This window comes from Salvelinus alpinus, chromosome 5 (assembly GCF_045679555.1).
Source record: "Salvelinus alpinus chromosome 5, SLU_Salpinus.1, whole genome shotgun sequence".
In the NCBI taxonomy this organism is placed as follows: Eukaryota; Metazoa; Chordata; class Actinopteri; order Salmoniformes; family Salmonidae; genus Salvelinus; species Salvelinus alpinus.
Window position 1 is genome coordinate 1,978,346 of NC_092090.1, and position 15,500 is coordinate 1,993,845.

The following is a 15,500-nucleotide window of genomic DNA, read 5'->3' on the forward strand; positions in this document are numbered from 1 at the left end:
ACCTCTGGTCTCCTCTCTGATATCTAACCCTGACCTCTAACCTCTGGTCTCCTCTCTGATATCTAACCCTGACCTCTAACCTCTGGTCTCCTCTCTGATATCTAACCCTGACCTCTAACCTCTGGTCTCCTCTCTGATATCTAACCCTGACCTCTAACCTCTGGTCTCCTCTCTGATATCTAACCCTGACCTCTAACCTCTGGTCTCCTCTCTGATATCTAACCCTGACCTCTAACCTCTGGTCTCCTCTCTGATATCTAACCCTGACCTCTAACCTCTGGTCTCCTCTCTGATATCTAACCTCTAACCTCTGGTCTCCTCTCTGATATCTAACCCTGACCTCTAACCTCTGGTCTCCTCTCTGATATCTAACCCTGACCTCTAACCTCTGGTCTCCTCTCTGATATCTAACCCTGACCTCTAACCTCTGGTCTCCTCGCTGATATCTAACCCTGACCTCTAACCTCTGGTCTTCTCTCTGATATCTAACCCTGACCTCTAACCCCTGGTCTCCTCTCTCTAGATGTAACGGCCATGCTTCTCTCTGATATCGTCGTCTTCCTGCAGGAGAAAGACCAGAAATTCGTCTTTGCCTCTCTGGTAGGTGGTTGGTTAAGACCAGAAATTTGTAAATATCTCTTTGGCTCTTTGGTATGTTATTGGTTAAGTCATTTTCCCATGACATTTGAGTCATTTAGCAGACGCTTTTATCCAGAGTAACTTACAGTCATCTGAAATACATAATCTATTCCACTCAGTAATAATAATGGGTCTATTGCACTCAGTAATAATAATGGGTCTATTCAGTAATAATAATGGGTCTATTCCACTCAGTAATAATAATGGGTCTATTCAGTAATAATAATGGGTCTATTCCACTCAGTAATAATAATGGGTCTATTCCACTCAGTAATAATAATGGGTCTATTCAGTAATAATAATGGGTCTATTCCACTCAGTAATAATAATGGGTCTATTCCACTCAGTAATAATAATGGGTCTATTCAGTAATAATAATGGGTCTATTCCATTCAGTAATAATAATGGGTCTATTCAGTAATAATAATGGGTCTATTGCACTCAGTAATAATAATGGGTCTATTCCACTCAGTAATAATAATGGGTCTATTCAGTAATAATAATGGGTCTATTCCACTCAGTAATAATAATGGGTCTATTCAGTAATAATAATGGGTCTATTCCACTCAGTAATAATAATGGGTCTATTCAGTAATAATAATGGGTCTATTCAGTAATAATAATGGGTCTATTCCATTCAGTAATAATAATGGGTCTATTCCATTCAGTAATAATAATGGGTCTATTCCATTCAGTAATAATAATGGGTCTATTCCATTCAGTAATAATAATGGGTCTATTCAGTAATAATAATGGGTCTATTCAGTAATAATAATGGGTCTATTCAGTAATAATAATGGGTCTATTCCATTCAGTAATAATAATGGGTCTATTCCATTCAGTAATAATAATGGGTCTATTCCATTCAGTAATAATAATGGGTCTATTCAGTAATAATAATGGGTCTATTGCACTCAGTAATAATAATGGGTCTATTCCACTCAGTAATAATAATGGGTCTATTCAGTAATAATAATGGGTCTATTCCACTCAGTAATAATAATGGGTCTATTCAGTAATAATAATGGGTCTATTCCACTCAGTAATAATAATGGGTCTATTGCACTCAGTAATAATAATGGATCTATTCAGTAATAATAATGGGTCTATTCAGTAATAATAATGGGTCTATTCAGTAATAATAATGGGTCTATTCCACTCAGTAATAATAATGGATCTATTCAGTAATAATAATGGGTCTATTCCACTCAGTAATAATAATGGGTCTATTCCTCTCAGTAATAATAATGGATCTATTCAGTAATAATAATGGGTCTATTCCACTCAGTAATAATAATGGATCTATTCAGTAATAATAATGGGTCTATTCCTCTCAGTAATAATAATGGGTCTATTCAGTAATAATAATGGGTCTATTCAGTAATAATAATGGGTCTATTCCACTCAGTAATAATAATGGATCTATTCAGTAATAATAATGGGTCTATTCCACTCAGTAATAATAATGGATCTATTCAGTAATAATAATGGGTCTATTCCTCTCAGTAATAATAATGGATCTATTCAGTAATAATAATGGGTCTATTCCACTCAGTAATAATAATGGGTCTATTCCACTCAGTAATAATAATGGATCTATTCAGTAATAATAATGGGTCTATTCCATTCAGTAATAATAATGGGTCTATTCCACTCAGTAATAATAATGGGTCTATTCCACTCAGTAATAATAATGGGTCTATTCCACTCAGTAATAATAATGGGTCTATTCCACTCAGTAATAATAATGGGTCTATTGCACTCAGTAATAATAATGGGTCTATTCAGTAATAATAATGGGTCTATTCAGTATTAATAATGGGTCTATTCAGTAATAATAATGGGTCTATTCCACTCAGTAATAATAATGGGTCTATTCCACTCAGTATTAATAATGGGTCTATTCCACTCAGTAATAATAATGGGTCTATTCCACTCAGTAATAATAATGGGTCTATTCCACTCAGTAATAATAATGGGTCTATTCCACTCAGTAATAATAATGGGTCTATTCAGTAATAATAATGGGTCTATTCCATTCAGTAATAATAATGGGTCTATTGCACTCAGTAATAATAATGGATCTATTCAGTAATAATAATGGGTCTATTGCACTCAGTAATAATAATGGGTCTATTCAGTAATAATAATGGGTCTATTCCACTCAGTAATAATAATGGGTCTATTCAGTAATAATAATGGGTCTATTCCACTCAGTAATAATAATGGGTCTATTCAGTAATAATAATGGGTCTATTCCACTCAGTAATAATAATGGGTCTATTCAGTAATAATAATGGGTCTATTCAGTAATAATAATGGGTCTATTCCACTCAGTAATAATAATGGGTCTATTCAGTAATAATAATGGGTCTATTCCACTCAGTAATAATAATGGATCTATTCCACTCAGTAATAATAATGGGTCTATTCAGTAATAATAATGGGTCTATTTCACTCAGTAATAATAATGGGTCTATTCCACTCAGTAATAATAATGGGTCTATTCAGTAATAATAATGGGTCTATTCCACTCAGTAATAATAATGGGTCTATTCCATTCAGTAATAATAATGGGTCTATTCAGTAATAATAATGGGTCTATTCAGTAATAATAATGGGTCTATTCCATTCAGTAATAATAATGGGTCTATTCCACTCAGTAATAATAATGGGTCTATTCCACTCAGCAATAATAATGGGTCTAATCCATTCAGTAATAATAATGGGTCTATTCAGTAATAATAATGGGTCTATTCCACTCAGTAATAATAATGGGTCTATTCCATTCAGTAATAATAATGGGTCTATTCAGTAATAATAATGGGTCTATTCCATTCAGTAATAATAATGGGTCTATTCAGTAATAATAATGGGTCTATTCCATTTAGTAATAATAATGGATCTATTCAGTAATAATAATGGGTCTATTCAGTAATAATAATGGGTCTATTCAGTAATAATAATGGGTCTATTCCACTCAGTAATAATAATGGGTCTATTCCACTCAGTAATAATAATGGATCTATTCAGTAATAATAATGGGTCTATTCCATTTAGTAATAATAATGGGTCTATTCCACTCAGTAATAATAATGGGTCTATTCAGTAATAATAATGGGTCTATTCCACTCAGTAATAATAATGGGTCTATTCCATTCAGTAATAATAATGGGTCTATTCAGTAATAATAATGGGTCTATTCCATTTAGTAATAATAATGGATCTATTCAGTAATAATAATGGGTCTATTCCACTCAGTAATAATAATGGATCTATTCAGTAATAATAATGGGTCTATTCCATTTAGTAATAATAATGGGTCTATTCAGTAATAATAATGGGTCTATTCCACTCAGTAATAATAATGGATCTATTCAGTAATAATAATGGGTCTATTCAGTAATAATAATGGGTCTATTCAGTAATAATAATGGGTCTATTCAGTAATAATAATGGGTCTATTCAGTAATAATAATGGGTCTATTCAGTAATAATAATGGGTCTATTCAGTAATAATAATGGGTCTATTCCACTCAGTAATAATAATGGGTCTATTCCATTCAGTAATAATAATGGGTCTATTCAGTAATAATAATGGGTCTATTCAGTAATAATAATGGGTCTATTCCATTCAGTAATAATAATGGGTCTATTCCACTCAGTAATAATAATGGGTCTATTCCACTCAGCAATAATAATGGGTCTAATCCATTCAGTAATAATAATGGGTCTATTCAGTAATAATAATGGGTCTATTCCATTCAGTAATAATAATGGGTCTATTCAGTAATAATAATGGGTCTATTCCATTTAGTAATAATAATGGATCTATTCAGTAATAATAATGGGTCTATTCAGTAATAATAATGGGTCTATTCAGTAATAATAATGGGTCTATTCCACTCAGTAATAATAATGGGTCTATTCCACTCAGTAATAATAATGGATCTATTCAGTAATAATAATGGGTCTATTCCATTTAGTAATAATAATGGATCTATTCAGTAATAATAATGGGTCTATTCCATTTAGTAATAATAATGGGTCTATTCCACTCAGTAATAATAATGGGTCTATTCAGTAATAATAATGGGTCTATTCCACTCAGTAATAATAATGGGTCTATTCCATTCAGTAATAATAATGGGTCTATTCAGTAATAATAATGGGTCTATTCCATTCAGTAATAATAATGGGTCTATTCCACTCAGTAATAATAATGGGTCTATTCCATTCAGTTATAATAATGGGTCTATTCAGTAATAATAATGGGTCTATTCCATTTAGTAATAATAATGGATCTATTCAGTAATAATAATGGGTCTATTCCACTCAGTAATAATAATGGGTCTATTCAGTAATAATAATGGGTCTATTCCATTCAGTAATAATAATGGGTCTATTCAGTAATAATAATGGGTCTATTCCATTCAGTAATAATAATGGGTCTATTCCACTCAGTAATAATAATGGGTCTATTCCATTCAGTAATAATAATGGGTCTATTCAGTAATAATAATGGGTCTATTCCATTTAGTAATAATAATGGATCTATTCAGTAATAATAATGGGTCTATTCCACTCAGTAATAATAATGGGTCTATTCCACTCAGTAATAATAATGGATCTATTCAGTAATAATAATGGGTCTATTCCATTTAGTAATAATAATGGGTCTATTCAGTAATAATAATGGGTCTATTCCACTCAGTAATAATAATGGATCTATTCAGTAATAATAATGGGTCTATTCAGTAATAATAATGGGTCTATTCAGTAATAATAATGGGTCTATTCCACTCAGTAATAATAATGGGTCTATTCCACTCAGTAATAATAATGGATCTATTCAGTAATAATAATGGGTCTATTCAGTAATAATAATGGGTCTATTCCACTCAGTAATAATAATGGGTCTATTCCACTCAGTAATAATAATGGGTCTATTCAGTAATAATAATGGATCTATTCAGTAATAATAATGGGTCTATTCCATTCAGTAATAATAATGGGTCTATTCAGTAATAATAATGGGTCTATTCCATTTAGTAATAATAATGGATCTATTCAGTAATAATAATGGGTCTATTCAGTAATAATAATGGGTCTATTCCACCCTGTAATAATAATGGGTCTATTCCACTCAGTAATAATAATGGGTCTATTCCACTCAGTAATAATAATGGGTCTATTCAGTAATAATAATGGGTCTATTCCATTCAGTAATAAAAATGGGTCTATTCCCCCCAGTAATAATAATGGGTCTATTCCCCCCAGTAATAATAATGGATCTATTCAGTAATAATAATGGGTCTATTCCACTCAGTAATAATAATGGGTCTATTCCACTCAGTAATAATAATGGGTCTATTCCCCCCAGTAATAATAATGGGTCTATTCCATTCAGTAATAATAATGGGTCTATTCAGTAATAATAATGGGTCTATTCCACTCAGTAATAATAATGGGTCTATTCCACTCAGTAATAATAATGGGTCTATTCCCCCCAGTAATAATAATGGGTCTATTCCATTCAGTAATAATAATGGGTCTATTCAGTAATAATAATGGGTCTATTCCATTCAGTAATAATAATGGGTCTATTCAGTAATAATAATGGGTCTATTCCATTTAGTAATAATAATGGATCTATTCAGTAATAATAATGGGTCTATTCCACTCAGTAATAATAATGGGTCTATTCAGTAATAATAATGGGTCTATTCCATTCAGTAATAATAATGGGTCTATTCAGTAATAATAATGGGTCTATTCCATTCAGTAATAATAATGGGTCTATTCCACTCAGTAATAATAATGGGTCTATTCCATTCAGTAATAATAACGGGTCTATTCAGTAATAATAATGGGTCTATTCCATTTAGTAATAATAATGGATCTATTCAGTAATAATAATGGGTCTATTCCACTCAGTAATAATAATGGGTCTATTCCACTCAGTAATAATAATGGATCTATTCAGTAATAATAATGGGTCTATTCCATTTAGTAATAATAATGGGTCTATTCAGTAATAATAATGGGTCTATTCCACTCAGTAATAATAATGGATCTATTCAGTAATAATAATGGGTCTATTCAGTAATAATAATGGGTCTATTCAGTAATAATAATGGGTCTATTCCACTCAGTAATAATAATGGGTCTATTCCACTCAGTAATAATAATGGATCTATTCAGTAATAATAATGGGTCTATTCAGTAATAATAATGGGTCTATTCCACTCAGTAATAATAATGGGTCTATTCCACTCAGTAATAATAATGGGTCTATTCAGTAATAATAATGGATCTATTCAGTAATAATAATGGGTCTATTCCATTCAGTAATAATAATGGGTCTATTCAGTAATAATAATGGGTCTATTCCATTTAGTAATAATAATGGATCTATTCAGTAATAATAATGGGTCTATTCAGTAATAATAATGGGTCTATTCCACCCTGTAATAATAATGGGTCTATTCCACTCAGTAATAATAATGGGTCTATTCCACTCAGTAATAATAATGGGTCTATTCAGTAATAATAATGGGTCTATTCCCCCCAGTAATAATAATGGGTCTATTCCCCCCAGTAATAATAATGGATCTATTCAGTAATAATAATGGGTCTATTCCACTCAGTAATAATAATGGGTCTATTCCACTCAGTAATAATAATGGGTCTATTCCCCCCAGTAATAATAATGGGTCTATTCCATTCAGTAATAATAATGGGTCTATTCAGTAATAATAATGGGTCTATTCCACTCAGTAATAATAATGGGTCTATTCCACTCAGTAATAATAATGGGTCTATTCCCCCCAGTAATAATAATGGGTCTATTCCATTCAGTAATAATAATGGGTCTATTCAGTAATAATAATGGGTCTATTCCATTCAGTAATAATAATGGGTCTATTCAGTAATAATAATGGGTCTATTCCTCTCAGTAATAATAATGGGTCTATTCAGTAATAATAATGGGTCTATTCAGTAATAATAATGGGTCTATTCAGTAATAATAATGGGTCTATTCCACTCAGTAATAATAATGGGTCTATTCAGTAATAATAATGGGTCTATTCAGTAATAATAATGGGTCTATTCAGTAATAATAATGGGTCTATTCCACTCAGTAATAATAATGGGTCTATTCAGTAATAATAATGGGTCTATTGCACTCAGTAATAATAATGGATCTATTCAGTAATAATAATGGGTCTATTGCACTCAGTAATAATAATGGGTCTATTCAGTAATAATAATGAGTCTATTCAGTATTAATAATGGGTCTATTCAGTAATAATAATGGGTCTATTCCACTCAGTAATAATAATGGATCTATTCAGTAATAATAATGGGTCTATTCCATTCAGTAATAATAATGGGTCTATTGCACTCAGTAATAATAATGGGTCTATTCAGTAATAATAATGGGTCTATTCCATTCAGTAATAATAATGGGTCTATTGCACTCAGTAATAATAATGGATCTATTCAGTAATAATAATGGGTATATTGCACTCAGTAATAATAATGGGTCTATTCAGAAATAATAATGGGTCTATTCAGTATTAATAATGGGTCTATTCAGTAATAATAATGGGTCTATTCAGTATTAATAATGGGTCTATTCAGAAATAATAATGGGTCTATTCAGTATTAATAATGGGTCTATTCAGTAATAATAATGGGTCTATTCAGTATTAATAATGGGTCTATTCAGTATTAATAATGGGTCTATTCAGTAATAATAATGGGTCTATTCAGTATTAATAATGGGTCTATTCAGTAATAATAATGGGTCTATTTAGTATTAATAATGGGTCTATTCAGTAATAATAATGGGTCTATTCAGTATTAATAATGGGTCTATTCAGTATTAATAATGGGTCTATTCAGTAATAATAATGGGTCTATTCCACTCAGTAATAATAATGGGTCTATTCCACTCAGTAATAATAATGGGTCTATTCAGTAATAATAATGGGTCTATTCCACTCAGTAATAATAATGGGTCTATTCCACTCAGTAATAATAATGGGTCTATTCCACTCAGTAATAATAATGGGTCTATTCCACTCAGTAATAATAATGGGTCTATTCGACTCAGTAATAATAAAGGATCTATTCAGTAATAATAATGGGTCTATTCAGTAATAATAATGGGTCTATTCAGTAATAATAATGGGTCTATTCCACTCAGTAATAATAATGGGTCTATTCCACTCAGTAATAATAATGGGTCTATTCCACTCAGTAATAATAATGGGTCTATTCGACTCAGTAATAATAATGGATCTATTCAGTAATAATAATGGGTCTATTCAGTAATAATAATGGATCTATTCAGTAATAATAATGGGTCTATTCAGTAATAATAATGGGTCTATTCAGTAATAATAATGGGTCTATTCCACTCAGTAATAATAATGGGTCTATTCCACTCAGTAATAATAATGGGTCTATTCCACTCAGTAATAATAATGGATCTATTCAGTAATAATAATGGGTCTATTCAGTAATAATAATGGGTCTATTCAGTAATAATAATGGGTCTATTCCACTCAGTAATAATAATAGGTCTATTCAGTAATAATAATGGGTCTATTCCACCCTGTAATAATAATGGGTCTATTCCACTCAGTAATAATAATGGGTCTATTCCACTCAGTAATAATAATGGGTCTATTCAGTAATAATAATGGGTCTATTCCATTCAGTAATAATAATGGGTCTATTCCATTCAGTAATAATAATGGGTCTATTCCACTCAGTAATAATAATGGGTCTATTCCATTCAGTAATAATAATGGGTCTATTCCATTCAGTAATAATAATGGGTCTATTCCACCCAGTAATAATAATGGATCTATTCAGTAATAATAATGGGTCTATTCCATTTAGTAATAATAATGGATCTATTCAGTAATAATAATGGGTCTATTCCACTCAGTAATAATAATGGGTCTATTCCATTCAGTAATAATAATGGGTCTATTCAGTAATAATAATGGGTCTATTCCACTCAGTAATAATAATGGGTCTATTCCATTCAGTAATAATAATGGGTCCATTCAGTAATAATAATGGGTCTATTCCATTCAGTAATAATAATGGGTCTATTCAGTAATAATAATGGGTATATTCAGTAATAATAATGGGTCTATTCCACTCAGTAATAATAATGGGTCTATTCAGTAATAATAATGGGTCTATTCCACTCAGTAATAATAATGGGTCTATTCCATTCAGTAATAATAATGGGTCCATTCAGCAATAATAATGGGTCTATTCCACTCAGTAATAATAATGGGTCTATTCCACTCAGTAATAATAATGGGTCTATTCAGTAATAATAATGGGTCTATTCAGTAATAATAATGGGTCTATTCCCCTCAGTAATAATAATGGGTCTATTCCACTCAGTAATAATAATGGGTCTATTCCACTCAGTAATAATAATGGGCCTATTCAGTAATAAGAATGGGTCTATTCAGTAATAATAATGGGTCTATTCCATTTAGTAATAATAATGGATCTATTCAGTAATAATAATGGGTCTATTCAGTAATAATAATGGGTCTATTCCACTCAGTAACAATAATGGGTCTATTCAGTAATAATAATGGGTCTATTCAGTAATAATAATGGGTCTATTCCATTCAGTAATAATAATGGGTCTATTCAGTAATAATAATGGGTCTATTCAGTAATAATAATGGGTCTATTCCATTCAGTAATAATAATGGGTCTATTCCATTCAGTAATAATAATGGGTCTATTCCATTTAGTAATAATAATGGATCTATTCAGTAATAATAATGGGTCTATTCCACTCAGTAATAATAATGGGTCTATTCAGTAATAATAATGGGTCTATTCAGTAATAATAATGGGTCTATTCCATTCAGTAATAATAATGGGTCTATTCCATTCAGTAATAATAATGGGTCTATTCCATTTAGTAATAATAATGGATCTATTCAGTAATAATAATGGGTCTATTCAGTAATAATAATGGGTCTATTCCACTCAGTAATAATAATGGGTCTATTCCACTCAGTAATAATAATGGGTCTATTCCACTCAGCAATAATAATGGGTCTATTCCATTCAGTAATAATAATGGGTCTATTCAGTAATAATAATGGGTCTATTCCATTCAGTAATAATAATGGGTCTATTCAGTAATAATAATGGGTCTATTCAGTAATAATAATGGGTCTATTCCACTCAGTAATAATAATGGGTCTATTCAGTAATAATAATGGGTCTATTCCACTCAGTAATAATAATGGGTCTATTCAGTAATAATAATGGGTCTATTCAGTAATAATAATGGGTCTATTCCATTTAGTAATAATAATGGATCTATTCAGTAATAATAATGGGTCTATTCAGTAATAATAATGGGTCTATTCCACCCTGTAATAATAATGGGTCTATTCCACTCAGTAATAATAATGGGTCTATTCCACTCAGTAATAATAATGGGTCTATTCAGTAATAATAATGGGTCTATTCCATTCAGTAATAATAATGGGTCTATTCCCCCCAGTAATAATAATGGGTCTATTCCCCCCAGTAATAATAATGGATCTATTCAGTAATAATAATGGGTCTATTCCACTCAGTAATAATAATGGGTCTATTCAGTAATAATAATGGGTCTATTCCCCCCAGTAATAATAATGGGTCTATTCCATTCAGTAATAATAATGGGTCTAGTCAGTAATAATAATGGGTCTATTCCATTCAGTAATAATAATGGGTCTATTCAGTAATAATAATGGGTCTATTCCACTCAGTAATAATAATGGGTCTATTCAGTAATAATAATGGGTCTATTCAGTAATAATAATGGGTCTATTCAGTAATAATAATGGGTCTATTCCACTCAGTAATAAGAATGGGTCTATTCAGTAATAATAATGGGTCTATTCAGTAATAATAATGGGTCTATTCAGTAATAATAATGGGTCTATTCCACTCAGTAATAATAATGGGTCTATTCAGTAATAATAATGGGTCTATTCCACCCTGTAATAATAATGGGTCTATTCCTCTCAGTAATAATAATGGGTCTATTCCACTCAGTAATAATAATGGGTCTATTCAGTAATAATAATGGGTCTATTCCACTCAGTAATAATAATGGGTCTATTCCTCTCAGTAATAATAATGGGTCTATTCCTCTCAGTAATAATAATGGGTCTATTCCTCTCAGTAATAATAATGGGTCTATTCCACTCTGTAATAATAATGGGTCTATTCAGTAATAATAATGGGTCTATTCAGTAATAATAATGGGTCTATTCCACTCAGTAATAATAATGGGTCTATTCAATAATAATAATGGGTCTATTCCACTCAGTAATAATAATGGGTCTATTCAGTAATAATAATGGGTCTATTCCACTCAGTAATAATAATGGGTCTATTCAGTAATAATAATGGGTCTATTCCACTCAGTAATAATAATGGGTCTATTCCACTCAGTAATAATTATGGGTCTATTCAGTAATAATAATGGGTCTATTCAGTAATAATAATGGGTCTATTCCACTCAGTAATAATAATGGATTTATTCAGTAATAATAATGGGTCTATTCCACTCAGTAATAATAATGGGTCTATTCCACTCAGTAATAATAATGGGTCTATTCCACTCAGTAATAATAATGGGTCTATTCAGTAATAATAATGGGTCTATTCCATTCAGTAATAATAATGGGTCTATTCCACTCAGTAATAATAATGGGTCTATTCAGTAATAATAATGGGTCTATTCCATTCAGTAATAATAATGGGTCTATTCCACTCAGTAATAATAATGGGTCTATTCAGTAATAATAATGGGTCTATTCCACTCAGTAATAATAATGGATTTATTCAGTAATAATAATGGGTCTATTCCATTCAGTAATAATAATGGATCTATTCAGTAATAATAATGGGTCTATTCCACTCAGTAATAATAATGGGTCTATTCAGTAATAATAATGGGTCTATTCCATTCAGTAATAATAATGGGTCTATTCAGTAATAATAATGGGTCTATTCAGTAATAATAATGGGTCTATTCCATTCAGTAATAATAATGGGTCTATTCCACTCAGTAATAATAATGGGTCTATTCCACTCAGTAATAATAATGGGTCTATTCCACTCAGTAATAATAATGGGTCTATTCAGTAATAATAATGGGTCTATTCAGTAATAATAATGGGTCTATTCCACTCAGTAATAATAATGGGTCTATTCCACCCAGTAATAATAATGGGTCTATTCAGTAATAATAATGGGTCTATTCCACTCAGTAATAATAATGGGTCTATTCAGTAATAATAATGGGTCTATTCCACTCAGTAATAATAATGGGTCTATTCAGTAATAATAATGGGTCTATTCCATTCAGTAATAATAATGGGTCTATTCAGTAATAATAATGGGTCTATTCAGTAATAATAATGGGTCTATTCCACTCAGTAATAATAATGGGTCTATTCCACTCAGTAATAATAATGGGTCTATTCCACTCAGTAATAATAATGGGTCTATTCAATAATAATAATGGGTCTATTCAGTAATAATAATGGGTCTATTCCATTCAGTAATAATAATGGGTCTATTCAGTAATAATAATGGGTCTATTCCATTCAGTAATAATAATGGGTCTATTCAGTAATAATAATGGGTCTATTCCACTCAGTAATAATAATGGGTCTATTCCACTCAGTAATAATAATGGGTCTATTCCACTCAGTAATAATAATGGGTCTATTCCACTCAGTAATAATAATGGGTCTATTCCACTCAGTAATAATAATGGGTCTATTCCACTCAGTAATAATAATGGGTCTATTCAGTAATAATAATGGGTCTATTCAGTTATAATAATGGGTCTATTCCACTCAGTAATAATAATGGGTCTATTCCACTCAGTAATAATAATGGGTCTATTCAGTAATAATAATGGGTCTATTCCACTCAGTAATAATAATGGGTCTATTCAGTAATAATAATGGGTCTATTCCACTCAGTAATAATAATGGGTCTATTCAGTAATAATAATGGGTCTATTCCATTCAGTAATAATAATGGGTCTATTCAGTAATAATAATGGGTCTATTCAGTAATAATAATGGGTCTATTCCACTCAGTAATAATAATGGGTCTATTCCACTCAGTAATAATAATGGGTCTATTCCACTCAGTAATAATAATGGGTCTATTCAATAATAATAATGGGTCTATTCAGTAATAATAATGGGTCTATTCCATTCAGTAATAATAATGGGTCTATTCAGTAATAATAATGGGTCTATTCCATTCAGTAATAATAATGGGTCTATTCAGTAATAATAATGGGTCTATTCCACTCAGTAATAATAATGGGTCTATTCCACTCAGTAATAATAATGGGTCTATTCCACTCAGTAATAATAATGGGTCTATTCAGTAATAATAATGGGTCTATTCCACTCAGTAATAATAATGGGTCTATTCAGCAATAATAATGGGTCTATTCCCCTCAGTAATAATAATGGGTCTATTCCACTCAGTAATAATAATGGGTCTATTCCACTCAGTAATAATAATGGGTCTATTCAGTAATAATAATGGGTCTATTCAGTAATAATAATGGGTCTATTCCATTCAGTAATAATAATGGGTTATTCCACTCAGTAATAATAATGGGTCTATTCCACTCAATAATAATAATGGGTCTATTCCACTCAGTAATAATAATGGGTCTATTCAGTAATAATAATGGGTCTATTCAGTAATAATAATGGGTCTATTCCACTCAGTAATAATAATGGGTCTATTCCACCCAGTAATAATAATGGGTCTATTCAGTAATAATAATGGGTCTATTCCACTCAGTAATAATAATGGGTCTATTCAGTAATAATAATGGGTCTATTCCACTCAGTAATAATAATGGGTCTATTCAGTAATAATAATGGGTCTATTCAGTAATAATAATGGGTCTATTCAGTAATAATAATGGGTCTATTCAGTAATAATAATGGGTCTATTCAATAATAATAATGGGTCTATTCCATTCAGTAATAATAATGGGTCTATTCAGTAATAATAATGGGTCTATTCCACTCAGTAATAATAATGGGTCTATTCCACTCAGTAATAATAATGGGTCTATTCCACTCAGTAATAATAATGGGTCTATTCAGTAATAATAATGGGTCTATTCAGTAATTATAATGGGTCTATTCCACTCAGTAATAATAATGGGTCTATTCCACTCAGTAATAATAATGGGTCTATTCCACTCAGTAATAATAATGGGTCTATTCAATAATAATAATGGGTCTATTCAGTAATAATAATGGGTCTATTCCATTCAGTAATAATAATGGGTCTATTCAGTAATAATAATGGGTCTATTCCATTCAGTAATAATAATGGGTCTATTCAGTAATAATAATGGGTCTATTCCACTCAGTAATAATAATGGGTCTATTCCACTCAGTAATAATAATGGGTCTATTCCACTCAGTAATAATAATGGGTCTATTCAGTAATAATAATGGGTCTATTCAGTAATAATAATGGGTCTATTCCACTCAGTAATAATAATGGGTCTATTCAGCAATAATAATGGGTCTATTCCCCTCAGTAATAATAATGGGTCTATTCCACTCAGTAATAATAATGGGTCTATTCCACTCAGTAATAATAATGGGTCTATTCCACTCAGTAATAATAATGGGTCTATTCAGTAATAATAATGGGTCTATTCCATTCAGTAATAATAATGGGTCTATTCCACTCAGTAATAATAATGGGTCTATTCCACTCAATAATAATAATGGGTCTAT

The 15,500-nt window shown here is 30.8% G+C and overlaps 1 protein-coding gene across 7 annotated transcripts in view; it reads left to right on the top strand.

Moving 5' to 3' along the window:
- LOC139575404 (A-kinase anchor protein 13-like) overlaps positions 1-15,500 on the top strand; it is a 122,553-nt gene that overhangs the window by 56,318 nt on the left and 50,735 nt on the right. For all 7 annotated transcript variants that reach the window (XR_011674943.1, XM_071400333.1, XM_071400337.1 and 4 more), the window contains exon 13: positions 524-600. Coding sequence is in view for 6 of the 7 variants with exons in the window: in XM_071400333.1 (XP_071256434.1) it covers positions 524-600 (77 nt within the window). In the remaining variant the exon portion in view is untranslated. The remainder of the gene's footprint in view (positions 1-523; positions 601-15,500) is intronic.